The 25739-nt window shown below is 42.8% G+C and overlaps 1 protein-coding gene and 1 pseudogene across 4 annotated transcripts in view; both read right to left on the bottom strand.

The window, feature by feature from the left end:
• The window catches only part of Htt (huntingtin), a 164378-nt gene extending 148150 nt beyond the window's left edge, over positions 1-16228 (bottom strand). For all 4 annotated transcript variants that reach the window (XM_045161563.1, XM_045161565.1, XM_045161564.1 and 1 more), the window contains exons 1-2: positions 15853-16228; positions 3909-3992 (exon numbers count right to left, since the gene is read on the bottom strand). In XM_045161563.1, the coding sequence (XP_045017498.1) occupies positions 3909-3992; positions 15853-16085 (317 nt within the window). In that variant the 5' untranslated portion in view covers positions 16086-16228. The remainder of the gene's footprint in view (positions 1-3908; positions 3993-15852) is intronic.
• On the bottom strand, positions 1851-2673 carry LOC105943848 (annotated as a pseudogene).
• Positions 16229-25739: the final 9511 nt, after the last annotated feature.

Raw genomic sequence — 25739 nt, 5'->3', positions numbered from 1 at the left:
TGAGCTCTGTTCTCTCTTCTGTTATCTCTTGAAGATAGATTGAAACCTGACACCATAAGCCAAAAACAAATCTTTCTCTCCTTAAATATTTAAATCAGGTATTTTGTCATAGCAACAATATACATATACATATACATATACATATATATATATATAAAATAATACAGTCAGATGTGATAGCTCATCTTATCAAAATATATATATATATTTTGTCATAGCAACAACAATATACATATACATATATATATATGTATATATACATATACATATATATATGTATATATACATATACATGTATGTGCACGCGCGCACACACACACACACACATGTGTGTGTATATATATATATATATATATAGGCTATGATGGCTCACCTAAGTAGAAAGCTCAGCAAAGAAGGTTCACCCTCACCAGTCCCTAAGCACAGATAAGCAGGCACCAGACACAGCTGGGAGCCCAAGCACCGGTTAACAAATGGCAGCAAATTTCTAGGGACAAACAAGTCAGAGAACTGATGAACTAGACAGGCTCAATCTGTTCTGCCTACCGTAATAAAAATACAAATATCAGAACTGGGCGTGGTGGTACACCCCTTTAATCCTAGCACTCAGAGGAGGCAGAGACAGAGACAGAGACAGGAGAATTACCATGAGCTCAAGGCCACCCTGAGACTATAGAGTGAATTCCTGGGCTAGAGTGAGACCCTACCTCAAGAAGAAAAAAAAAAAAAAGAAAGAAAAATATAAATATCAAATCAAAGATGATTTTAATGGTATTGTGGGAAAAAACCCCCCGCAGGGGGCCCCCCCACGCTCTGCCCGGATAAGGCGACACCACAAATCACTCACGAGAAGCGGTCTTGATGCAAACTGCAAGAGGATTTTATTCCAAGCGCGCTGGGGCCCACAGTCGTACACCTCACAGGGGTAGAGGACTGCAGAGCCCCAAATGCAGGAACAGGACAGTTTTTATAGGGTTTCTAACAAAGCCTGTGCATTAGACCAATCATTTTCTAATACTAGGAGCCCGCAGGGTGTTGGCCAGTCAGTTTGTGCCACCCCATAATTTCTAAGCCAATTAGTTTAATTTGTTCAAGCCCCTCGTGGGCCAATCATTTTCTTATGACCTTGGTGGTTGGCATTTGCGCAGGTCCTTGGGTGGGAGTAGCAGAGTATGGTATCAGCCTCCTATGACCTTGATGGTCTGAGGCAGGCTGTTACAGCTTATGGTGCGAGCTACTAAGGCTTACAGTGTGGGCTATTAAGGCTTATAGTGTAAGGCTTATAGTGCAGGCTATTTACAGAAACCAAATAAGTGGTTCACTTCATTACTCATTTCCCATCCTTGAGGGCTATCTCATGCCCTTTTACCTAGTTTTATATTAGGAGCGGGCTCTGTTATAATTAGAAGAGGGATTCTTCACTTGCTTTCAACAGAGAGTAAAGCTTGGAGTTTGAAGTATGCAGGGAGCCCGCTTAAGCTCCCCTTGGAGCATGATAGTATTTCTTAGCTTCTGAATTCTTGGGCCTTTCAGTATCAAGAGTGCAAATTAAATATAAACATGTTATTCAGTTATCATAATGACTAAAGTTCTAATACATAAGATTACAAAAAGGAAACTACTCATGATAGTGTCTGGATATCCTTAATGCTTAGCTAGAAATATGGAGAAAGAGGCTGGGCGTAGTGGTGTACACCTTTAATCTCAGCACTTGGGAGGCAGAGATAGGAGGATCGCCATGAGTCCAAGGCCACCCTGAGACTATATAGTAAATTCCAGGTCAGCCTGGGCTAGAGTGAAACCATACCTCGAAAAACAAACAAATTTTTTAAAAAATAAAGAAAGCGTCCTTATTTTAAGTGGATTTTTACTATTAAACTAGAGCTGGTACTTTTATTTACAGAGTTCCCAAATCAAAAGTATTAATTACATATCAGGTAAGAATACAAAGTATTATTTCACAACTGCCACTACATGTTTCTTCCTGACACAACTGGCACAGTTCCAGGCTTGCTATGTTTATGGTGATTCATTTCCTTTTGGAGACGGGCTTCCTTCATGATGCACAGCTCCTGAATCTGGCTGTAGATAGATTTCGGTAGATGTCAATAATGAACAATACATTTTACATGAGGATGATGTTGAAATTTCTCCTTTAACTTCTGGTTATAGTCATTGGCTGTTTTTTCTCTTGAAGTAAGCACACACGGTTTTTCAGAAGCATTAGCTTTCCACAGACGAATGTTCATTTTATCAGCTCTCACATAATGAACTTGTGTTGCATTCATTTCATGTGATAGACTTCCCTGCTTTGACTTTTGTCTACAGGAAAGATTCAAACAGACTTATCAAAACTGGCAGACGCAAACTCTTTCCCAGTGGGAGAGCAGTCCACATCCAGCACTGCAGACAGGTGGTCCAAGTGGGCAGGAATGTCCAGTGCACACATATCAGAAATATATAAGTAGCCAGGTGTGGTGGCACACACCTTTAATCCCAGCACTTGGAAGACAGAGTTAGGAGGATCGCCATCAGTTCAAAGCCACCCTGAGACTACATAGTGAATTATAGGTCAGCCTGAGCGAGAGTGAGACCCTACCTTGAAAAACCAAAAAAACAAAATACAAAAAAAAAAAAAGAAAAAAGAAAAGAATGTATATAAATTGTAATCTTTATTTGCTGCAGTAAAAATGAAAGCGTCCATTGGGTTCCAACAGATTGTATTTGTTCACATATCAAAGATAACCTTTTTCAGAGGAGTAGCTTGCCTCACATCACACAGTACTACATTCCTGTTAGAAGTACAACTTCCCAAGAGAAATGTCTCAATGGGGTTAAATTTAATACTACTTATACTGTCAAATCCCTGGGTCATGGAGTACACAGGACTGGTTCTCTGTTCATCCCAAATGTCTACTTGCTGTCCACAAGAGGCAAAAGCAGCATTTTCCCAGTGATGATCAATGCCGTACACACAGTCTTTCCCAATAGGGTATGCAGTGGCTCTTTCTTCTCCATAGCCTGGTCCGTCCATTTTCACTGCTTCACAGTTTTGTCATCACCAACAGTAAAAAAAGAGGTCCCACAAAAGCAAGTACCTATTCCTCATACAAAACCTTCATGTGCTTGTATTGTATGGGTACATTTTCGTGTAGTCAGGTTCCAAATTTTAACCTCATTAATCACATGCACCAGAAAGGACAGTACACAGGCTCTTCAGATGCTTCTCCAGGCAACTGACTCCCTCTCGGTGACCATCTGGGGAAACAAGTAATGGTTTTGCAAACACACGCAGCAGTTTGGTAGCATTTAAGGCTCTTATGGACACTTGTGGGACCTCAAAAGGATGTAAGGTAGAATCATAGTTTCTTGGAACTCTCCGTAAACCCAACTTGGCTTCGCAGACATAGTGGTCTGGTTCAGGCTCAGCATTTTCACCTTCACCTTCGCAGTTCTTATTCCCCTGGATCCCACTAAGTGGAATTTTTTTATAGAAAAATTTTTGCTATGTAGCCCAGGCTAACCTTAAACTCAAGACCCCTCTGCCTCAGCCCCCATCCCCCAGTAATGGAATTATGGGTATATTTAAACAGATCTTTAAAAAATTATCTTTGTTTATGTGTGTGAGAGAGAAAGAGATAGGCAAAAAGAGAGAATAGGCATACCAAGGCCTCTAGCCGCTGCAAATGAACTCCAGATGCATGTGCCCCTTGTATGTCTGGCTCTGCACAGGTACTAGGGAATCAAACCTGGGTGCTTTGACTTTTAAAGGGTAACACCTTTAACCACTAAGCCACACTCCAGCCCCATTAGATAGATTCTTTAACAACATGGTACAAATGACATGCTAATCCACAATCATTGAAAATATAGTTTTCATCTCTTTACAGAGTTCAAAGTACAGTTACCTGAGAGATTGTGCTACAATGTTTTCACATATAGTCAAACAGTGATTCACTCGGTCTTTCTTGGTGGCTGAGAGTTCCTTCTTTCTAAAAATAAAAAAGAAAGGAAAGGAAGTGAGCATGCTTGGAATTATCTACTTCAATTATTTCTACACTTCATTCATTCCTTAAGTACTTCTGGGCCACTGCTAATGCACAATTATGCTCCATACTGTAGGTGAGGCAGGGTGGGGTCAAGATGGGGAAAAGGGCACCAATGAACTCAACCAAAGGCTTCCTAACTCGCACCACTCCACAGAAAAATCACATGATGTCACAAAAACAGCATATTTCCCCAATTTCAGAAGAGAAAATGCAGTGCCAACAGTGACCTGACAAAGATCACAAAGTAGGAAGTAAGAGTCAGAAATGGTCTTAAATCTACCATCCGCATTCAACTCACTTTTTCTACACTGAACATCACTGAAAATAGAGTGGGTCTTAGAACCCATGGCAGGTTACAGCTTAACTAGAAACATTTATTCTTCTCAATAGTGAGATGATGAAAGGATGGATTACAATGGATATGACACAACTCAATATAACACAAGGACACCTACTAACTCTATATATAGGTATCTCTGTTCTCAAAATCATTGTTGACAGACTGCAGCCATATACCATATACCTCAAAAAGGTATAAGCAATGACTAGCCATTCTAATATTCCCAAATAGCTAGAAGTCAGACCCAATTAAAACTGTCAGCAGGCAGGCTTGGCATGCAAGAGCCTTTAAATGCTAAGCCATCTCCCCAGTCCTTGATTCTACTTTTGAGTGCATCTTTCATTCTAAGTGCTGGTCTCTGTATGATATGGCCACCACTTATCTTTTTTTTTTAATTTTTATTTATTTATTTATTTGAGAGCGACAGACACAGAGAGAAAGACAGATAGGGGGAGAGAGAGAGAATGGGCGCGCCAGGGCTTCCAGCCTCTGCAAACGAACTCCAGATGTGTGCGCCCCCTTGTGCATCTGGCTAACGTGAGACCTGGGGAACCGAGCCTCGAACCTGGGTCCTTAGGCTTCACAGGCAAGCACTTAACCGCTAAGCCATCTCTCCAGCCCAACACTTATCTTTTTATCTCTGGCATGTTTTCCTCTCTTTAGCACTCCTATCTTTCTCATCTATAGTCACTGTGATTATCTTTAGTTTTTCCTCTAAGTCGTAGTCGAAATTTCAACAGCATTTTTTCTTTTTGCTTCTAGATTACATTAAAAAAATATTTCTAAGGAAAAAAAAACTGTCAGCAAGCAAAAGGTGATGAATAGGCCGGTACAAATGAGACTAAAGTGTTTCCTTCCCACCCAAACTAAAGCTTTAGATGCCCTCAATGTCAGCTCACAATGAAGTAGAAACAGAAGACTCAAAATGTGGTACCAACTAGAAACAACTAAACCAGGAGACCATTAAGTTTGAGGGACATTCTAATTCCAAAGAAAAATTTTTTCTAAAGCTTGCAAACATCTGTGACTATTTAACTCCTAATGCATTCCTTAGGCAGTTCTAAGTACAGAGGACAACAAAGGCGGTTAAAATTGCACAAATTCAAAGAAAGCATTTTCCTTCCCTAACAGCTAAGTAAGAAAAATAGGCAAGCAGAACCTCTCCAAAGCGTGAAGCCAAGTGCAAAGAAGGGGTAGGGGTTCTTAGTGGGGAAAAAAGGGGCCAAGTTTTGCTGCCAGTAAAGAGTCTGTATTAGGCCAGTGAGTTAGGCCCTTTCATCTCTTTCTTAAAGCAAATTTTCAGCTGGAGAGATGGTTAAGGCACTTGCCTGCAAAGCCTAATGACCCAGGTTCTACTCCCCAGTACCCACATAAAGCCAGATGTACAAAGTAGCACATGCATCTGGAGTTAATTTCCAGCAGCTGAAGGCCCTGGTGTGCCCATTCTCTCTTCTATTTCTCTCTACCTGCAAAATAAATAAATAAATAAAAGTATTTTTAGAGTGACTTTTATTGACAAGCTCTACAGTGCTGATCACTAACCAATCTCCATTCTTCCCACCTTAGATACATGGCAACCCACTAAAGATACCTTTCCTAGCCTCTCTGCAGCTAGCTATAGTCATTTGACCAGGTTGGTCCCACAGAGGGAATGGGAACACATGTGATATACAGAATTCCTGTGTCACCTGGTCCTAACTATTTCCCCTTTTATCTCCCTCCAATTAGAACAGCCATGACTAACACCCAGCTTTTGATTATAGAGATAAAGACAACAAGCAAAATAGTAAACAAGATGGAAACATCTCGGGTCCCTAAAGACAATCAGATTCACAGGCTCCCACACCTCCCGTCCCTATGAACTGCAACAGAGGTGGGATGGAAGCCACTTAAGCATCCTTCACCTGATGAAAGATAAATAAAATGGTACAGCTAAACAAGGAAAAACTACTTGGCCATAAAAAGGAAATAAATGGGGCTGGAGAGATGGCTTAGCAGTTAAGGCTCTTGTCTACAAAGCCAAAGGATTCAGGTTTGATTCCCCAGTACCCACGTAAACCCAGATGTACAAAGTGGCACATGCATCTGGAGTTTATTTGCAGTGGCTAGAGGCCCTGGTGCTCCCATTCTCTCTATGTGGCCCCCCTCCCTCCCTCCCTCCCTCCCTCTCTCTCAAATGAAATATTTTTAAAAAATTTAAAAAGGAAGTAAATGCTGATGGAAAACTCGAGCTAACTTAAATGCAGGGCATTTGGGGAAATAAATTAAGACTCCAAAGATGATACAATGATTTCATTTTTTAGAACATTCTGGGACAAACAAAATAAGAATGAAAAACTGACCAGCAATTTCCAGGGTGAAAATATGACAGTACGGAAAGATTTAGGGCATGGCAGACTGCTCTAAATACTAATTACAGTAGTCACAGAGATTGATGCATTGGTTGATCAAATGCCACACTTCCCACAATGTAAAGAAAGAAAAGTCCAGGCATGTTGCTGCATGCCTTTCATCCCAGCACGCAGGAGGCAGAGGTAGGAGGATCACTATGAGTTCAAGACCAAGCCTGAGACTTCATAGTAACTTTCAGGTCAGCCTCGGCTAGAGTGAAACCATACCTCAAAAAACAAAACAACAACAACAAAAAAAAAAAAACACAATGGGCTGGAGAGATGGCTTATCACTTAAGGCATTTACCTGCAAAGCCAGTGGATCCCAGTTCGACTCTTCAGGATCCACATAAGCCAGATGCACAAGGGGACACATATATCTGGAGTTCATTTGCAGTGGCTGGAGGCCCCAGTGCCCCCATTCTCTCTCTCTCTCTCCCCCTTTCTGCTTCTTTCTCCTTCTCAAATAAATAAATAAATAAATAAATAAATAAATAAATAAATAAAATGTATTTAAAAAACAACAACAACAAAAAAGGATAGAGAAATCGCTCAGCACTTAAAAACATTTCCTGGATAAGCATAAAGCCTGAAGGAGGCCTGAGAGATCACTCTAGTTCAAGTCCCAGGACCACATAAACAGTTGGGCATGACCACACACATCTGTAACCCCAGTCCCAGCCAAGTAAGCTTTGGGATGGATCAGTAAGAACGTCCTCCTTGGGCTGGAGAGATGGCTTAGGCACTTGCCTACGAAGCCTAAGGATCCAGGTTCGATTCCCCAGTACCCACATAAGCCAGATGCACATGGTGCTGCATGCATCTGGAGTTCATTTGTAGTGGCTGGAGGCCCTGCAATCTCTTTCTCGCACCCAATCTCTTTCACTCTCTCGGCCTCCTTCTCTCTGCCCCCCACACTCAAGCAAATAAATAAATAAATAAAATATTTAAATAATAAAAAAGAATGTCCTCCTCAAATAAGAATAGGTAGAAGAGCAATGTGGTACCACATGGGTACCTACGATGTATATATACCACACATATACCACAAGCAAAAAAAAAAAAGAAATGTTATGAGAATTACAATGTTCTTCAAGCCATTGAATTAAAACTCTGTCACCTTAGCTTAGATTTTCCTTTAAGCCACTATACTACAGCCTCTGCCACTATAGCTTAGATTGTATCTTCTTTAAGACACACTTTTAAACTTGAGCTTCTAAACCCAAGAGATAAAAGAAAGGTAGAGCTGGGCATGGTGGTGCATACCTTCAATCTTAGCACTCAGGAAGCAGAGGTAGGGGGGCTGCTGTGAGTTTGGGGCCAGCCTGGGATTACAGAGTGAGTTCAGGATCAGCCTGAGCTAGAGTGAGACACTACGTCAAAAAAAAAAAAAAAAATGAGAGAAAGAGAAAATGAATATAATAATTGCTCTGTGGTCTTATTCCAGGTCGGTCTGGGCTAGAGTAAATCCCTACCTTGAAAAAAACAAAACAAAAAAAAAATGTTTTCTAGATTCTAGCAAGATACAAAAAGCTCTGACAATGGGACAAGCATGATCAAAAACCACTATTTTATAGGGAAAAGACAAGCCAGAATTAAAGGAGATATATTCATAGCAGCACTTAAAACTTAACAGTGGGCTGGAGAGATGGCTTAGCAGTTAAGGCACTTGCCCGTAATGCCTAAGGACCCATGTCCACAAAGCCTAAGGACCCATGTTCGACTCTCCAGATGCCACAATAGCTAGGCACACAAAAGGTGAGGCAAGCACAAGGTTGTATATGCCTACCAAGTGGAATTCAACTGCAGTGGCAAAAGCCCTGGCCCAGCAATTTTTTCTCTCCCTCTCTCTGCCTCTCTTAAAAAAAAAAAAAAGAAAAGAAAAGAAAAGAAAAGAAAGAGGGCTGGAGAGTTGGCTTAGCGGTTAAGCGCTTGCCTGTGAAGCCTAAGGACACCGGTTTGAGGCTCGGTTCCCCAGGTCCCACGTTAGCCAGATGCACAAGGGGGCACACGCGTCTGGAGTTCGTTTGCAGTGGCTGGAAGCCCTGGCGCGCCCATTCTCTCTCTTCCTCTCTCTCTCTCTGTTGCTCTCAAATAAATAAATAAAAATAAACAAAAAATTTAAAAAATAATGTTTCAAAAAAAAAAGAAAGAAAGAAAGAAACCCTAACAGTACACAGCCAGGTGTGGTGGCGCATGTCTTTAATCCCAACACTTGAAGGCAGAGGTAGGAGGATTGTCATGAGTTTGAGGCTACTCTGAGACTACATAGTGAATTCTAGATCATCCTGGGCTAGAGTGAGACCCTAACTAAAAACACCAAAACTAATAATAATTAATTAATTTGAAAAAACCTAATTACAAACATACAACTGAAGATAAGAAAAGTGTGGTATATTGATACAATGAAATATGATATTGCAGCTGGGCGTGGTGGCACATGTCTTTAATGCCAGCACTCAGGAGGCAGAGGTAGGAGAACAGCAGTGAGTTTGAGGCCTCCCTGAGACTACATAGTGAATTCCAGGAGAGCCTGGGCTACAGCAAGACCTACCTTGAAAAACCAAAAAACAAAACAAATTATACACACACTCACACGATATAACAACAAAAATGGAAAAATCATAGGTAAACCTTAAAAATATAACACTAAATAAAAAACTGCTACATACATATGTGTGTATGCATAATCATAAAAGTACATACTGGAAAAGGGAAAGTGTGTGCGGGGGGATTACCATGGGATTTTTTTTGTAATCATGGAAAATGCTAATAAAAATAAAAATTTGAAAAAATAAAAATTAAAAAAATAAGTAAAAAAAACAAAATAAAAAAATAAAAGTACATATTGGTAGCACTGTTACAATTCTGTTCATGTGACATTCAAAGCTAGAATGGGGCTGAGGATGAAGTTCAGAGTGGCAGAGTATGTGCTGAACTTGCCCAATACCTTGGGTTTAATGCCTGCCTCCCACCACTCAAAAGAATAAAGGGGTGGGGGCAAAACCCAATAAGGTAAACTAGACAATAAAGCAGAAAGGTGGCTAAAGGCAGAAGGGACTGATGGGAAAGAAACACTGAAGAGAGGGTCTCTAGATGTTACTGATGCTATTTTCTTACTAGACAATGGTAACAAGTTTTATGCACTGCTCTGCATACATTTCTATAGCATGAAACTGGTTACGCAGAGAAAGCATACACCTTGAAAAACAAAAGTAGAAAATATGAAGTTTTGTTTAACAAAATATAAATTACAACCCAAAGTACACATTCTTCAGTAAGTAGATGCTGACATACAGTATAAGATACATATTTTGGATTCATTACAACACTATTATTTATTTATTTTTGGTTTTTCCAGGTAGGGTTTCACTCTAGCTCAGGTTGACCTGGAATTCACTATGTAGTCTCAGGGTGGCCTGGAACTCATGGTGATCCTCCTACCTGTGCCTCCTGAATGCTGGAATTAAAGGCGTGTGCCACCACAAGCAGCTTATTTTTATCCTACTATATATTTTACACTTTTTAAAACTTATTTGAGAGAGAATATGTGTTCACATGGGCACACTTGGGACTCTTGGTGCTACAAACAAATGCCAGACACATGTGCCACTTTGTACAACTGGCTTTATGTGGTTACTGGGGAATGGAAACCAAATCAGCAGACTTTGCAAGCAAGTATCTTTAATTATTGAGCCATCTCCCCAACCCTCATCCAGATACATATTAGTGGTAGGAGTCACATGCAAAGAACCAATGTCAAGTAGAGCGAGCAAAAACAGCAAAAGACACCATCAGTCCACACAAAGAAGCCTCATGGCTGGGAAGATGGCTCAGTGATTGAAAGCACTTGTTGTGCAAGCATAATGACCAAAGCTTGGATTCCCAGAACCAATTTAGAAGCCAGAGGCAGGTAGCACTTATGTCTGTAATCCCAACGTGCCTATGGTAATGAGAGGCCAACTGAGGAGAAAGCAAAAGTCCATAGGCCACCTAGTCTGGTGTTCACAGCTAACAAGTAAGACTGTCTCACAGGAGACAGAAGGTGAGGCCCGATACCCTGAGGTTGTTCTCTGACTTCTACACACAAGCCATGGCATGCTCACACCCATGTACACACCACACACACACACTACCTGGGGCTATAAGACGGTCCGCTAGTACCCCATTTTATATACGAAAAGACAGGCTCAGAGAGAAGGGCTCTCTCAGCAAAGCTGAACACCAATATCCAGAGTTGCAAAAACAAAAGAATGATAAACCAGTATGCAAATATACATGCCAAGGTCTTACTTCGAAAATACAAGTGCCTTCTGGGCACAGTGGCACACACCTTTTTTTAATGCCAGCACTCCAGAGGCAGAGGTAGGAGAATCGCTGAGTTCAAGGCCAGCCTGAGACTACATAATGAATTCCAGGTCAGCAACAATGGGCTAGAGAAATGGCTTAATGGTTAAGGCACATGCCTGCGAAGCCTAAGGACCCAGATTCAATTCTCCAAGTCCCATGTAAGTCAGATGCACATGGTGGCACGTGTGTCTAGAGTTCGTTTGCAATGGCTAGAGGCCCTGGCAAAACCATTCACCCTCTCTCTCCCCCACCCTTCTCTGTCCCTAATAAATAAATAAATAAAAATCTTAAAGATTTTAAGAAAAAAAATATAAGTGCCACTGTCTAGAGGGAAATAAAGCTTGGCATACGTTCAATCCAGTTTTCTATCACAGAAAAGGACCACAAAACAATGCCTTTCCCGCTAGGAAGTTATATGAACGCTACAGCAGGCACTAGAAAATATAATTCAAATCACCCTGCCTATCACCACTACAATCAATATATGTGAGATAAAAAGTAAAAATATACTTTAAAATGTGATACTGTTTGAATCGCAGTGAGGATTAGATATTGGGAATCTTGCCTTGTGACTGACAGCCTCTTCTCTGCCTGGCTTGTGTGAGCTTCAGATACCTGAAAATGAATGGTGGTAAGGCTGGAAAGGACTCCAGAAAGGCCAAGACAAAGGTGGTTTCCGCTCACAGCAAGACAGCTTGCAGTTCCCTATGGGCCGTTATCTATCAACATCTGAAATCTAGGACAACCAGCCATGAACATGTCGGCACAACTGCTGCTGTGTAGCGCTGCCATCCTGGAGTACCTCTGCGGTAAGGTATTTAAATTGGCAGGAAATGCCTCCCTCAAAAGACTTGAAGGTAAAATGTTTCTCCCCACATCACTTGCAACTTGCTATTCATAGAGATGTTACACCTAGAGCTGCTATGCAGATCTGTGCAGTATCGGCATGACCCCAGGACAAATGCCCAGGAATACAGCTGCTAGGTTCTGCAGTAACTGCATGTTCAATTTTATAGAACCTGCCTCACTGTTTTCTGGAGGTCACACCATTTTATGCTGCCCAGGTGATGAAGGGACCCAGTTTCCTGTACTTTCACAAGAATTTGGTGGTGTCAAGATGATCTTTTAAAAACGTAACTTAAATCATGTTTTCCTACACGTGCTTATATTGGTACAGAAGATTCCATGTATAATCAGTCCTCGTCTCTAGTCTCCCTAACCCTGTCTTCCACTTTTGCCCTTCATTTTACTACTGCCACAGGCCACCTTCTTAACCACCACATATGTAAAGTATTCTACCTTCTGACTCTCTACCTTTATCAACCGCAAGGAGGATTGGAGAAAAAAAAGGTCAAAAATTGTTTCACAATGTGAAAATGAAACAAAATTCAAATTTCATATTCATTCATTTATATATTATATATGGCTGCTTTTATGCTACAATGGCAGAACTGAGAAACTGTATCAGAAATATTTACTGTCTAGCCATTTCCATAAAGTCTGTCAGCACTGATGGCCTAGCAGACTTAGTATTATTGAACTGGAATCATTCCCCAGATTGATCTACAGATTCAATCTTGGCTGGTTTCTTTGTAGAAACTGACAACTTGATCCTGTAATTCATACAGAATTGCAAGACACCTAGAATCGCTAAAACAATCTTGAAAAAGACAAAGGAAAAGACTCACATTTCATAAGTTGAAATTGCAATACAAACTTAAGTCATCAAGACTGTGAAGTACTGGCATAGAATAGACATATAGGTCAATGGAACAGAACAGGGTATACAGAAATACATCTACCTGTGTGAGCAATTAATTTTCAATAAATATGCCAGATAGCCACATGCAAAAGAATAAAAAAGTATGTCCTCTATTTTAACCATACACAGTTAATTCAAAATGGGTCAGAATTATGTGATAGCTAAAATTCTAAAATTTTAAGAAGAAAGCAAAGAAGTAAATCTTCATGAATTTGGATTAGGGAGTGGTTTCTTACACAAGACATCTAAAGCACAGCAACTAAAACCAAAGTAGGTAAAATGAACTTCATCAAACTAAAACTTCTGTGCTTCAAAGGACACTATAAGGAAAGTGATCCACGCAGGGTCACTTTCCCAGCACTGGGATGACTCAAGAAGTTTAAAAATGGGCAAGTTCAAAGCCAGCCTAGACTACGTTGTAATAGACTAGCTAGGGCTACATAGGGAGCATTTGCCTCAAAAACAAATGAGCACGGCTGGAAAGATGGCTTAGCAGTTAAGGTGCTTGACTTTTAAGCCTAACAGCCCAGGTTCAAGTCCCCAGAACCCACACAAGCCAGATGCACATGATGATGCATGCATCTGGAGTTCATTTGCAGTGGTAAAGACCCTTGCACAGCCATTCTCTCTCTCCCTCTGAGAAATACATAAAAATAAGTTGTCTTTTTAAAAAAAATGAACAAAAAACAAAACTAAAAATTCAGAGAAAATGGTATTTGATAAGAACCTAGCATTCACAACATTTAAAAAATGATGCAAAGCCGGGTGTGGTGGCGCACGCCTTTAATACCAGCACCCGGAAGGCAGAGGTAGAGGATTGCTGTGAGTTTGAGGCCACTCTGAGACTCCATAGTGAATTCCAGGTCAGCCTGGGCTAGAGTGAGACTGTACCTCGAAAAAACAAACAAACAAACAAAATGCAAATTAGGAAGAAGCATATAAATAAACTCAGTTTTAAAATGAGCAATAGCTGGGGAGATGGGCTCAGCAGTTAAAGGCACTTGTTTGCAAAGCCTGCCAGCCTAGGTTCAATTCTCTAGCCATTCACACTTTAGACAAATGCAAAAATGGCATAGGCATCTGGCATTCATTTGCAGCTATTTCAACTGAAGCTATGGTACTACAACAGAATGAATAAAAGCCATAAAAACAGAATAAATACTTTCTGAATTGCTTTGGCCCATCTTGCTATGGCATGGGAAAAGGACTTTTTGGCTGAAGCTTGCAAACAAAAATGTTAAAACTTGACTTACAAGCGGTGAGGTTGTTATTTACTATTAATAAACACCAACAAAGCACACAGAAATATGAGATGTTTGCTTTTTATTTGAAATAACTATAAGCCTTTTGCAATTGATTTCAGAGCATGCTAAGAATCTTTAAAAGTCACATTTGTTTATAAATAATTAAAATCTGTCATAATGTATGCACAGGTATCTGGAAGAATATATGACCAATAACATGGCTTGCTCCTAAAGCAGGTACTCAGGAGAATGGGGTGGGAGATATTTTCATTAGCCTTTTCCAACTTTGGAATTATAGCATGTTAAACAGACTGAACGTGTGCTTGAAGAAAACACAGGGCAATCAGGTCTTCCTTCCCAACAAGAGTGCTGCTCACGTTTATAGAAGATATGGAGAATGTGTTAACTCCCACAATCCCTCTAACCTAGAGAGGAAATTCAGCCAGGCTTTGAAATGATTTTAATGCTTCTAAATGTCCAAACATATTGATTTATCTTTTAGAAGAAAAATATATTCGTATACTTTAGTCTATCAAACAAACAAACATTACTCCCCAAATCCTTATTTTCTACTTAAACGCTCAGGTCACGGAAACGATACTATCAGAAACATAAAGAACAAGAAACATTTCTAGAAGTAAATGTGTCTTCCTACAGCGAGATTCGTTAATGGGCAGCTTCCTGAAAACTCTCCTTACACACTGTACAAATGCAGATCAGAAATAAAATGGCCAGAGGTGAGAGAAGGGCCAGAACGGCAGGAGCACACAGGTGCTCAACACTCAGCATACAGCCCTCCAGGGAAGTCCTGAGCTTCTCTCAGTCCGTTGTTACAATGGTCTCTAGTTCTTCTATTTCAAACATTATCCCCAGTCACAAGCAGCTAGCTTCCGAAGAACAAGAGGTCAGCAGGAAAAACGAACTTTTGGTATACCTGAGACATTCATGAGGTCTAGAACAAGCCTGACTGCAACATAGGTAAAATTCACCCCCTAGCTGCCCCTCACCAATGTGTTCGTTTTATTTCCAACAGAATATAGACAATAAGCTTCAGCCAACTCTCATGCATGCCAGTTTAATTAAAATCTGAAGTAGCTCACTATGCACTTGGCAACCCCAACTCATCCCAATGCCTTGTAGGCCAATGTGAGAATAGATCAGCGGGCCTCTTAGATGATACTTAAATCTTGTTACGGGAAGCACTTCAAGTCACAAGCTGCATAAAGTGCCACTCGGAGAAGAGCTTCCTATTGGATGCGTCCTCGCTCCCCCGCCCACTCTCCTCCCGCGGAGACCTCCTAAATGCATTATGTCATCCACTAGCCCCACATAACATCTTTCCCGCGTGTCCTGCACTCCAGTTCCCAGGCCTAAGGAGGCCAACGCGGACGCTCTCTCGGCCCCTCCAAGTGCTCGTCTCAAGTTGCGCGCACCCCCGCCCCAGTTTCTCGTGGAAAAAGAGAGGGAGAGAGGGAGAAATAAGTTATCTCCCTAACTCTTCGCAGGCTGGGGCCGAGTCTCCCCAGGACGGAAGGCGGCCAGGCTCGGCCCCAGGGCGGAAAGACCGAGAAGTAGGACCCGGACGGGGAGAGGGGGTGTCTGGCGGCAGGAAAGAACCGGCGACCCTCGGGCTGGAAAGTGCGCGGTCGCCGTTGCCAGCCCGCAGTCAGGGTCGCGGGGCCGCCCGGGCGGGGGGCTGCAGCGCGCCGGAACTCACGGTCGGTGCAGCGGCTCCTCGGCCGCGGCTGGGCCCGGCGGCGGCGGCGGCGGCGGCGGAGGCGGCGGGGGCGGCGGGGGCTGTGCCTGCGGAGGCGGCGGCTGCGCCTGAGGCGGCGGCTGAGAGGGCGGAGGCGGCGGTGGTGGCTGCTGCTGCTGCTGTTGCTGTTGCTGCTGCTGCTGAAACGACTTGAGAGATTCAAAGGCCTTCATAAGCTTTTCCAGGGTTGCCATGGCGGCCTCCTGCCCCACGGGGCAGACCCCGAGCCTATTTGTGCTACGCGGCGCCGCTCAACACCGGGGCAATGAATGAGGTACTGCGCTGCAGGAAGAAGCGGAACAGAAGAGCAAAGCCATCTTGGGCCCGTCCCGGCAGCCCACGCGGGACTCTGCGTAGCGCGACACCACGCCGGCGGAGGCGGAGCCACGCCGGGCCCTCGGGATTGACAGCTCGAGCCGGCGGCCTCAGCCAATGATCGACTGTAGACACGCGGCCCGCCCCGCCCCTGCACGCTCGTCCAGCTGAATAGCCGCGCAGGCTGGAGCAACGGCAATTTGGCGGAGAGGGCGGGGCGAGGCGGAGAGGAGAGGGCGGGGCGGAGAGGACGGGGCGGGGCCGGGAAGAGACAGGCAAGCCGTTAGTCCAGGTGCGAGGCTGTGGGTGGAAGGGAGCTTGAGGCCCGCGACAGAGCAAAAGAATGAAGAGGGCCTGGAGAGATGGCTTAGCAGTTAAGCGCTTGTCTGAGAAGCCTAAGGACTCCGGTTCCAGGCTTGGTTCCCCAGGACCCACGTTAGCCAGGTGCACAAGGGGGCGCACGCATCTGGAGTTCGTTTGCAGTGCCTGGAGGCCCTGGCGCGCCCATTCTCTCTCTTTCTATCTGCCTCTTTCTCTCTGTCTGTCACTCTCAAATAAATAAATAAAAACAAACAAAAAAGAATGAAGAGGCCTAGAGAGATGGCTAAGTGTTTAAGGCGCTTGCCTGAGAAGCATAAGGACCCATGTTCAACTAACTCTCCAGATCCCATGTAAGCTGGCATTGATATACACCCAGGAATGGACCCACTAAGGCCCACTTGGGCCACCCCTGCCACTTAAGTGTCCTATTCTGTGGCTCTCTCAAATGCTGACTGATGTCTCCAAATGAATGGTAAGGTAAACAGAATCCATCATTGTTCCTACTCCAGTCACCTCACAAGAAATAAAAACAGCTGAACAGCCCTTAGGTTGCATGTCCTTGTCACCAAAGTCTTCGTCTATTACACATCCCATGCCAACTCCCACATAGTGTGTAGGCTCTAACAGTTGGTAGTTGCTATTGGATAGACTTGGAAGAAGGTGATTCACCAAGCTGTGACCCCTCCCTTCAAGTGTGGGTAGCTGGTAGTTGGCTTCTAACCAATAGGAGGCAAAGATAACAGGATGCCGCCCTGTGATAAGACTACAAATATGACTTTAGCCTTACTGCCTGTCTTTCTAGTTTGCACACTGATGAAAAAGCTGCCCATTGGAGAGACCAGCATGGTGAAGAAATAAGAACAGAACCGGGGCTGGAGAGCTGGCTTAGCGGTTAAGCGCTTGCCTGTGAAGCCTAAGGACTCCGGTTCGAGGCTCAGTTCCCCAGGTCCCACGTTAGCCAGATGCACAAGGGGGCGCACGCGTCTGGAGTTCGTTGGCAGAGGCTGGAAGCCCTGGCGCGCCCATTCTCTCTCTCTCCCTCTATCTGTCCCTCTGTGTCTGTCGCTCTCAAATAAAATAAATAAAAAATTTAAAAAAAAAAAAAAGAACAGAACCGACTTTACCCACAAACAACTGGGTCCTGCCAACATCCCTGGAGATTGAAAGTGATGCCTTCCCAACCAAGCTTTCAGATGGGAGGTACCACGTGGTTCTTGATTGCCACCTATGAGACGAAGGACACAAGTGCCCCACAAAAACTGCAATCATAAAAAGCATGTTGCTAAGCCCCTGTATTCTAGCTTATAGCGCAGCAACAGATGATTATATTGGTTTGCTTACACTGCTGTAATACTGTGCTATTAGATTAGGAGCTAAGCAACAGACATTTATATTCTTATAGCCCTGGGAATCAGAAATCAAGTGTTGACAAGGCTGCCTCTTCCTGAGGCCTCCTTGGAGCATAAATGGCCATCTTCTCCCTTTGTCCTTACACAGTCATCCCTCTGTATCTGTGTCCTAATCGCTTCTTATGAGGACACCAATTATTGGATTGAGACCTAGTTACCTCACTTTACATTAATATCTCTTTAAAGACTCTTAACTCCAGCAGGACTTAATGGTGCATACCTATAATTCCAACAATAGAAAGGCTGAGGTGGATTGCAAGTTCAAAGCCAACCTAGGCTACATAATGAGCTTGATGATGGATGACTGGGTGGAGCTGTTATTCTAGCTTGCTGCCCCATTTCTGGACTTCTTTCATCTATGAAAGAGCAATCCATTTCTAGTTGGCTTAAGCCACTAGTTATTCTGTTAGATGTTCCTTAAGTTCTAACTGTAGGTGGTTTTTACCCTGTTGCATTCTATTTGCAGAACACTCTGTGATTTTGCTGATACTGTGCTTTGAAAATTAGGACACCTGCTTATCCTGAAACACTGGGAACAGATTTTGTGGCATCTACTCTCCAGCTGTTAGAGAGGTCTAATATCATCTAGAGTTTCAAGATAGGCAGAGTGTCTCCTGCTGCTGAGATAGGGAAGTTGATATCTACATGCTTTTGTTTAGGCCGTTATCTGAATAAACTCTGTATGAACCTTGGACACAGAGCTGTTCTAATAAAAATTCTGCAAGCTGCTGCCTTGAGGCTCTTAGCAGGTACAGTTTTGAGTCTCTCCGTTCTGTTGACCCACTCCAGTCACAGCCTCAGTTCCTCAGCACTGGTCTTATAGGACCTGGATACAAATCCAGTTGGTGCCAGGAAGTGATGACGCCAACAGGGTAGTGCCAGAACAGGGATGCCACACTAGCCATCCAAGGGAGGTTGTAGGACATTGACACCTTAATGGCCATAGCAGATCATGGCTGTTTCATATGGACAAAGAAAGGAAGAAAATCTTCTGCCTAGAATTTCCTATAATCCTGACATGATATTTGCTAAGAAAGCCTTGTAAAAAGGGACTGTCAAAAAGATATATTTTTATATCACCAGGGGTAGGGGTGCACTCAGGAGGCAGAGGTAGGAGGACTACCATGAGTTCGAGGCCACCCTGAGACTACATAGTGAATTCCAGATCAGCCTGGACTAGAGCAAGAATCTACCTTGAAAAAAAAAAGAGATTTTAAAATTCTCTTAACTGATATTTACAAGCTACTATGTGATGTTTCTGTTAAGGACTAAATGAATATACCTTTCTCTTTAAAGGGTGATTTGTTTTACAGGACTGGGAATTGAACATTCAGGCTTGTGTATTCTAGGTAAGTACTCTACCACTAAGTTACATCCCCAACTGTTCTTTTCTTTAGAATTTATTAGCATACAAAGAAGTAGGTATGATTATAGTGTTTCCAAACAATTTGTAATTGAGGGGGTCTTGGTAGGGTCTCATTCTAGAAATATATCTCAAATAAATAATTTTAAATTAAAAAAGAGTTAGGGTCCACATGTGAGAGAGAGAACATAGGATTTTTGTCTTTTGAAACTTGACTTACAACTTACCTCATTATAATTCTTTCCAATTGCATCAGTTTTCCTACAAATTTCGTAAATTTATTTTTCTTTAAAGCTGAGTAAAACTCTGTTATGTACATGTACCATGTTTGCATTGTCCAGTTGGTGAACATTTAGGTTGATTGTTTCTTTTTATTTTTAAATTTAGTTATTTGCACACACACACGTGTGTATGGGCACACTAGGGCCTGTTGCCATGCAAACACCAGACATTTGTGTCAGTTTTTGCATCTGGCTTACTTGGGTGGCTTGGGCACTGAACCTGGGCTACCTGGCTTTTGCACACAAGTGCCTTCAACTGCTGAGCCATCTGTCTAACTTCCAGATGTTTCTGTTTTTTAAGAGAATGATTTTTAAAGTTTAAAGAAAAGTTAGCATTATCCTAAGAGAGTAATTAAGGATTTAACACAGTAGGGAATTTGGTGTGGAATCTCCAAACTTTCAAAGTGGGCAGAGTGCCTTAACAACAAAGACACTGCTCCTAGGAGATTAACAAGTAACAAGGGTGATAAATGATCATTAATTATAGTAATATTAGGAAAAATATAAATAGCCAACAGATTATGTGACTCATGATACAAGCACATGTTGGAAAGACAGTGGTTAGAACCCCTTCCTGTCCTCGAGGCTGCTTTCACTCTGCTCCTCTGAGACCCGAGTTTGATCCTTTGGACACTTGGTGACTTCATTTCCATTATTGCAATAGCTTCCTCTGGTACTTTGGTCTTTGTATTATTTACCCATTCCCATTTTAGTGTGTGGGACAAAGTCACTTTTTTTTTTTTTTTTTTTTGAGATAGGGTCTTGCTCTAGCCCAGACTAACGTGAAATTCAGTAAGTAGTCTCAGGCTGGTCTTGAACTCACAGTGATCCTCCTATCTCTCCTTCATGAGAGCTGAGATTAAAGGCATATGCCACCATGCCTCACTGGAGTCACCTATTTTTTAATCTTTTTATTTTATTTTATTTTATTTTGACAGAGAGAGGGAAAGAGAAAGAGAGAGATAGGATGGATGTGGCAGGGCCTTTAGCCACTGCAAACAAATTCCAGATGCATGTGCCACCTTGTGCATCTGGCTAACATGGGTCCTGGATAATAGAAACTGGGTCTTTTGGCTTTGCAGACAAATGCCTTAACTGCCAAGCCACCCCTCAAGCCCTTTTTAAATATTTTTTAAAGTTTATTTTTATTTATTTATTTATTTTGAGAGAGAGAGAGAGAGAGAGAGAGAGAGAGAGAGAGGCAGATAAAGGGAATGAGCATGCCAGGGCCTCCAGCCACTGCAAACAAACTCTACATACATGCAGCATCTTGTGCATCTGGCTTATGTGGGTCCTGGGGAATTGGTCCTTTGGTTTTGCAGGCAAGTGCCTTAACCACTAGGCAATCTCTCCAGCCCTAAAGTCACTTTTTTTTTGAGGCAAGCCCAACAGCCTGGCCTTTTTTATGCACAGGCCGGGAGAGAGATTTGTTGCACCAGTGCCTCCAGCCACTGCAGTTGAACTCGATACATGTTCAACCTGGTATGCTTGCATCACTTTATACATCTGGCTTACATGGGACCTGGAGAGGTGAACATGAGTCCTTAGACTTTGCAGGCAAGCACCTTAACTGCTAAGCCATTTCTCCAGCCCTAGATTCACTTACTTTTGCATTGACAAAATATCTGAGAAAATGCCTTAAGAGAAGTATGAATTATTTTGGTTCATGGGCCCAGTGGTTTCAGGCCATTGTCTCCTGGCTCTATTATTCTGGGCTCATGCATGGTGTCACATAAAATCATGTTGGGGAACATATGGTAGATAGTGATTTACCTTATGGTGGAAGGAGGCAGAGTGAGAAAGTGAAAGAACATAGAAAAGGTGTGCTTGAGCCGGGCATGGTGGCGCACGCCTTTAATCCCAGCACTCAGGAGGCAGAGGTAGGAGGATCTCTGAGAGTTCGAGGCCACCCTGAGACTACATAGTGAATTCCAGGTCAGCCTGAGCCAGAGTGAGACCCTACCTTGAAAAACCAAAAAAAAAAAAAAAAAAAAAAAAAAAAAAAAGAAAAGGTGTGCTTTTTCAAAGACATGACCTCTAGGCCCCATTTCAGTTCATTCAGCTAAGATGTTTTTGTTTGTTTGTTTGTTTGTTTTGGGGGTTGTTTGTTTGTTTGTTTGTTTTGTTTTTCGAGGTAGGGTTTCACTCTAGCCCAGACTGACCTGGAATACACTATGTAGTCTCAGGGTGGCCTCAAACTCACGGCGATCCTCCTACCTCTGCCTCCCCAGTGCTGCGATTAGAGGCGTGCACCACATGCCCAGCTCAGCTATGATTTAATAGTGGATTTTTAATCCATTAATGAAGATAGTTACCTCACAATCTAATTAGCTTTCAGTTGTACCCCATCTGGGGTGCAATGAAGGCTTTACTCACAGGAGCATTTTGGGGGAATCATTTATATCCTAAGCATAACATTCTTCCCCGGCCCTCAAAGGCTTATTTATATGCATCACAAATACAAAATATATTTAGTTCAAGCTAGGCGTAGTGTTGCACGCCTTTAATCTCAGCACTGGGGAAGCAAAGGTAGGAGGATCACTATGAGTTTGAGGCCACCCTGAGATTACATAGTGCATTCCAGGTCAGCCCACTCAAGACACATTCTCAGCTATGAGCCTCTGTAAAACCAAAAAGAAAGTTGCATACTTCTAATATACAATGGTGGAACAGTATACACATTCCAATTCCAAAAGGGAGGAATAGGAAAATAGCAAGGAAGAATTGAACCAAAACCCAGCAAAGACAACTGTTAACAACAGGAGTTCTATGTCTGGGATCTGGAGTATGTGGTAGTGTGGTGTGAACTCCAAAAAGCTTGGGAAGCCCTATCCCTACATCTTGCCTGCTATAGCCTGCTGGCCTCTCTCTAGCTGGCTTTGCTTGCTGCCTGAGACTTTCCTTGGCAGACATTCCATATTCCTAGCTTCTCAAACTTCCTAAAATCTCCAGTGCATCTTCAACTCCATTCACATCTTCGTGTATCACCGTCTTAAGGGCTGCCTGCAGAGACTCCAATGCCACCATTGACTGACTGCCTGAGTTCTCAGGCTTTCTTTGAAATCTGGGAGGAGGTCTTCATGACCCCAAGTTGTGTATGCCTTCAAAAGTAGCATCATGTAAGTAGCAGAGCCCAGTATGTTAAAAAGGAGACATAAAGGGAAGAGAAAGGGAGGAGGGTACTTAATAGGTTGATATTGTATATATGTAAGTACAATGATTGTGATGGAGAGGTAATATGATGGAGAATGGAATTTCAAAGGGGAAAGTGTGGGGGGGGAGGGAATTAACATAGGCTATTTTTTATAATCATGGAAAATGCTAATAAAAAATTTAAAAAAAAAGTAGCATCATGTAGATGAGATGAAGGACTGCTGTCAGCTCAAGCAGTAGCCCCACCCTCTTGGACTGTGGCTGTAGCAACCTGTGAAATGAATCCCAGGGAAGTAACTTTCTAGGTGGCCCTGTGCCAGCAGGACACTCTTCTCAAACAGTCTTCAAAATGACTTTACATTTTTTTATCCCCGAACCTGCAATGGCTAAATGGTACAACAGAACACAAATAGTGCTTTTTGATTGGCACTCTCATGTCTTAGGTCTATTCCTGCTCTCCGTAGAGTTTAGCACAAGATAACAGAAGCCCATGTGCCTTGTGTCTTAATATTTTAAGAACACGGGCCATATAAATATGATAATTTGCCATATAATATGTAGGGCTAATTACTATATGTTTAGACATCTGAAAACTATATGCTTCTTGTTCCTACATTTTTCTCTATCAACCATTTATTCATTAATTTTGTTTGTTTTTCTTGAAGTGGGGTATCACTTTAACCCAGGCTGACCTGGCACTCACTCTCAGGTCCTATCCTCTAGCCTCAAACTCATGGTGATTCTCCTACCTCTGCCTCCCAAGTACTAAGATTAAAGACATGTGTTACCATGTCCTGCTATTCATTAAATTTTAACTGAAAATAAAGACATTTATCCTAGTAGAAGTAAAAATCTTACACTATTTGGAGTAATGTATTTTATGAGTGGGCAAACATTTGGAATTATGATTTATTCCATTCTGATGATGCTTCATATAACTAAAATTGTGATGATTTAAATTTTTTATTGACAACTTCCATAATTATACACAATAATCCATGATAATTCCCTCCCCCTACTTTCTCCTTTGCAACTCTACTCTCCACCATATCCCCTCCTCTTCTCAATTAGTCTATCTTTTATTTTTTTAGATTTTTTTGTTTATTTTTATTTATTTATTTGAGAGTGACAGACAGAGAGAGAAAGAGGCAGATAGAGAGAGAAAGAGAGAATGGGCGCTCCAGGGCCTCCAGACACTGCAAACAAACTCCAAACACGTGTGCCCCCTTGTGCATCTGGCTAACGTGGGTCCTGGGGAGTCGAGCCTCAAACAGGGGTCCTTAGGCTTCACAGGCAAGCACTTAACTGCTAAGCCATTTCTCCAGCCCATCTCTGTTTTATTTTGATGCCATCATCTTTTCTTCCTCGTAGGTAGTGTCAGGCAGTATGAGGTCATGGGTATCCAAGCCATTTTGTGTCTGGAAGAGTGCATTGTAAGGGGTCCTACCTTTCCTTTGGTTCTTACATTCTTTCTGCCACCTCTTCCACAATAGACCCTGAGACTTGGAGGGTGTGATAGAAATGTTTCAGTGCTAAGCACTCCTCTGTCACTTCTTCTGAGCACTTAACTGTGATGCTTTTAAAGATGCACTTTGAAGCATAAAACAACAAATGAACTCTAACAAATGAATTATCTTTGTTTTAAAGTATTTTAGGACTTCCGGTTAAGATAGCAGCATAGGTCCCATGCCAAAGCAACCTGGGGGGGGGGGGAGACCAAAAAAACTCAGCAAAATACACACTTTTCCTAAAAAGTGAGGTGTATAGGAAATTGAAGCAGCAGCAGAGAAGTAGAAGAGATCCAGAGCATCCAGAGCCTGCACAGGTTGGCAAAAGGGGCCCCCGGAGGCTCCGCCAACCGTGGTGGTGGCGCAACAGAAAGCCGCAAGGCTCAGCTCCAGCCGCAGGAAAAGCCAGGTGCAGGAGCTTCCACTCACACTGGCACTCTCCGTAACTCAGGAAATGTGAAGGGAGAGCGGCAGTGAGCAATGGAGGAGCAGACCACGAGGTAGAAGAACACGTGGAACAGCGAAAGAACCAGAGCAGCTGTGGCTCCCTCCCCTCCCCAACTGCCTGTGCCCAGCTCCAGTTAACAGAGCAGTGGTCCTGGGACCCGGTCACACCAACTTGAGCCAACAGCAGGACCCAAGCAGGAACAGAGTCTGGCTGCAACATCAGCTGCTCCGGAACCGGTAACAGTGGCCCCAGCAGCAGCAGATCCAGTAGCAGCAGCAGCAGCAGACCCAGCAGCAGCAGCTGCAGCAGCAGCTTTAGCAGCAGCGGTGGCTCCAGCGGTGGCTCCAGCAGTGGCAGCTATGGCAGCAGCAGCAGAGGCAGCAGCAGCAGCGGCGACAGACCCAGCAGAGGCAGCTTTAGCAGCAGCAGTTCCAGCAGCAGGTGTGCTGATCTGCAGGGCCACAGTTGCCAGGCTTGGTTTGCCCTGCAGGAAAAGCCAGTGCCCAGCTCCAGAAATCAGAACAGCAGCCCGACGACCCAGGCAGCAACTTGACTGAGACCAAAATCATCCAAGGTAACTGGGATTGCACCAGGGAAGGGTCTCACTTGGTCACAAGCTAACTTGGATACCTCAACAGACCAGAAATCTTAACCTCTTTATTGATAGAGGATCTGGTTGTTAAATAACTACTCTTGCATACATACTTGGGGCTGTTTTTGATTGAATGTGTACAGTGTTTAGTTAATTTTAGAATCTACCTGTATTTTATTCCACTCAGCCTACTTGAATACTTCCATAGCAGGGAAACTCAACCCCTAGGAACACCTTTGTAGATACTCTGAGAGCCTTAAGAGCCACACCCAACACCTTAAGCTCCTACCCTGAAAATATATAACATCAAATCAATTGATACAGCTAAGAATACCCAGCTAGCTAGAAAATCCAAGCATTAACTTAATCCAAGATGCAAAAATATATACATTATAACACAAGAAACACTAAAAAGCAAGATGATATAAATCCACCTAACAATATTAATGCATCAGAAA

Source organism: Jaculus jaculus, chromosome 11 (assembly GCF_020740685.1).
Source record: "Jaculus jaculus isolate mJacJac1 chromosome 11, mJacJac1.mat.Y.cur, whole genome shotgun sequence".
NCBI classification, from domain to species: Eukaryota; Metazoa; Chordata; class Mammalia; order Rodentia; family Dipodidae; genus Jaculus; species Jaculus jaculus.
The sequence above is the reverse complement of the archived record's forward strand: the minus strand, read 5'-3'. Positions and strand labels throughout refer to the sequence as shown.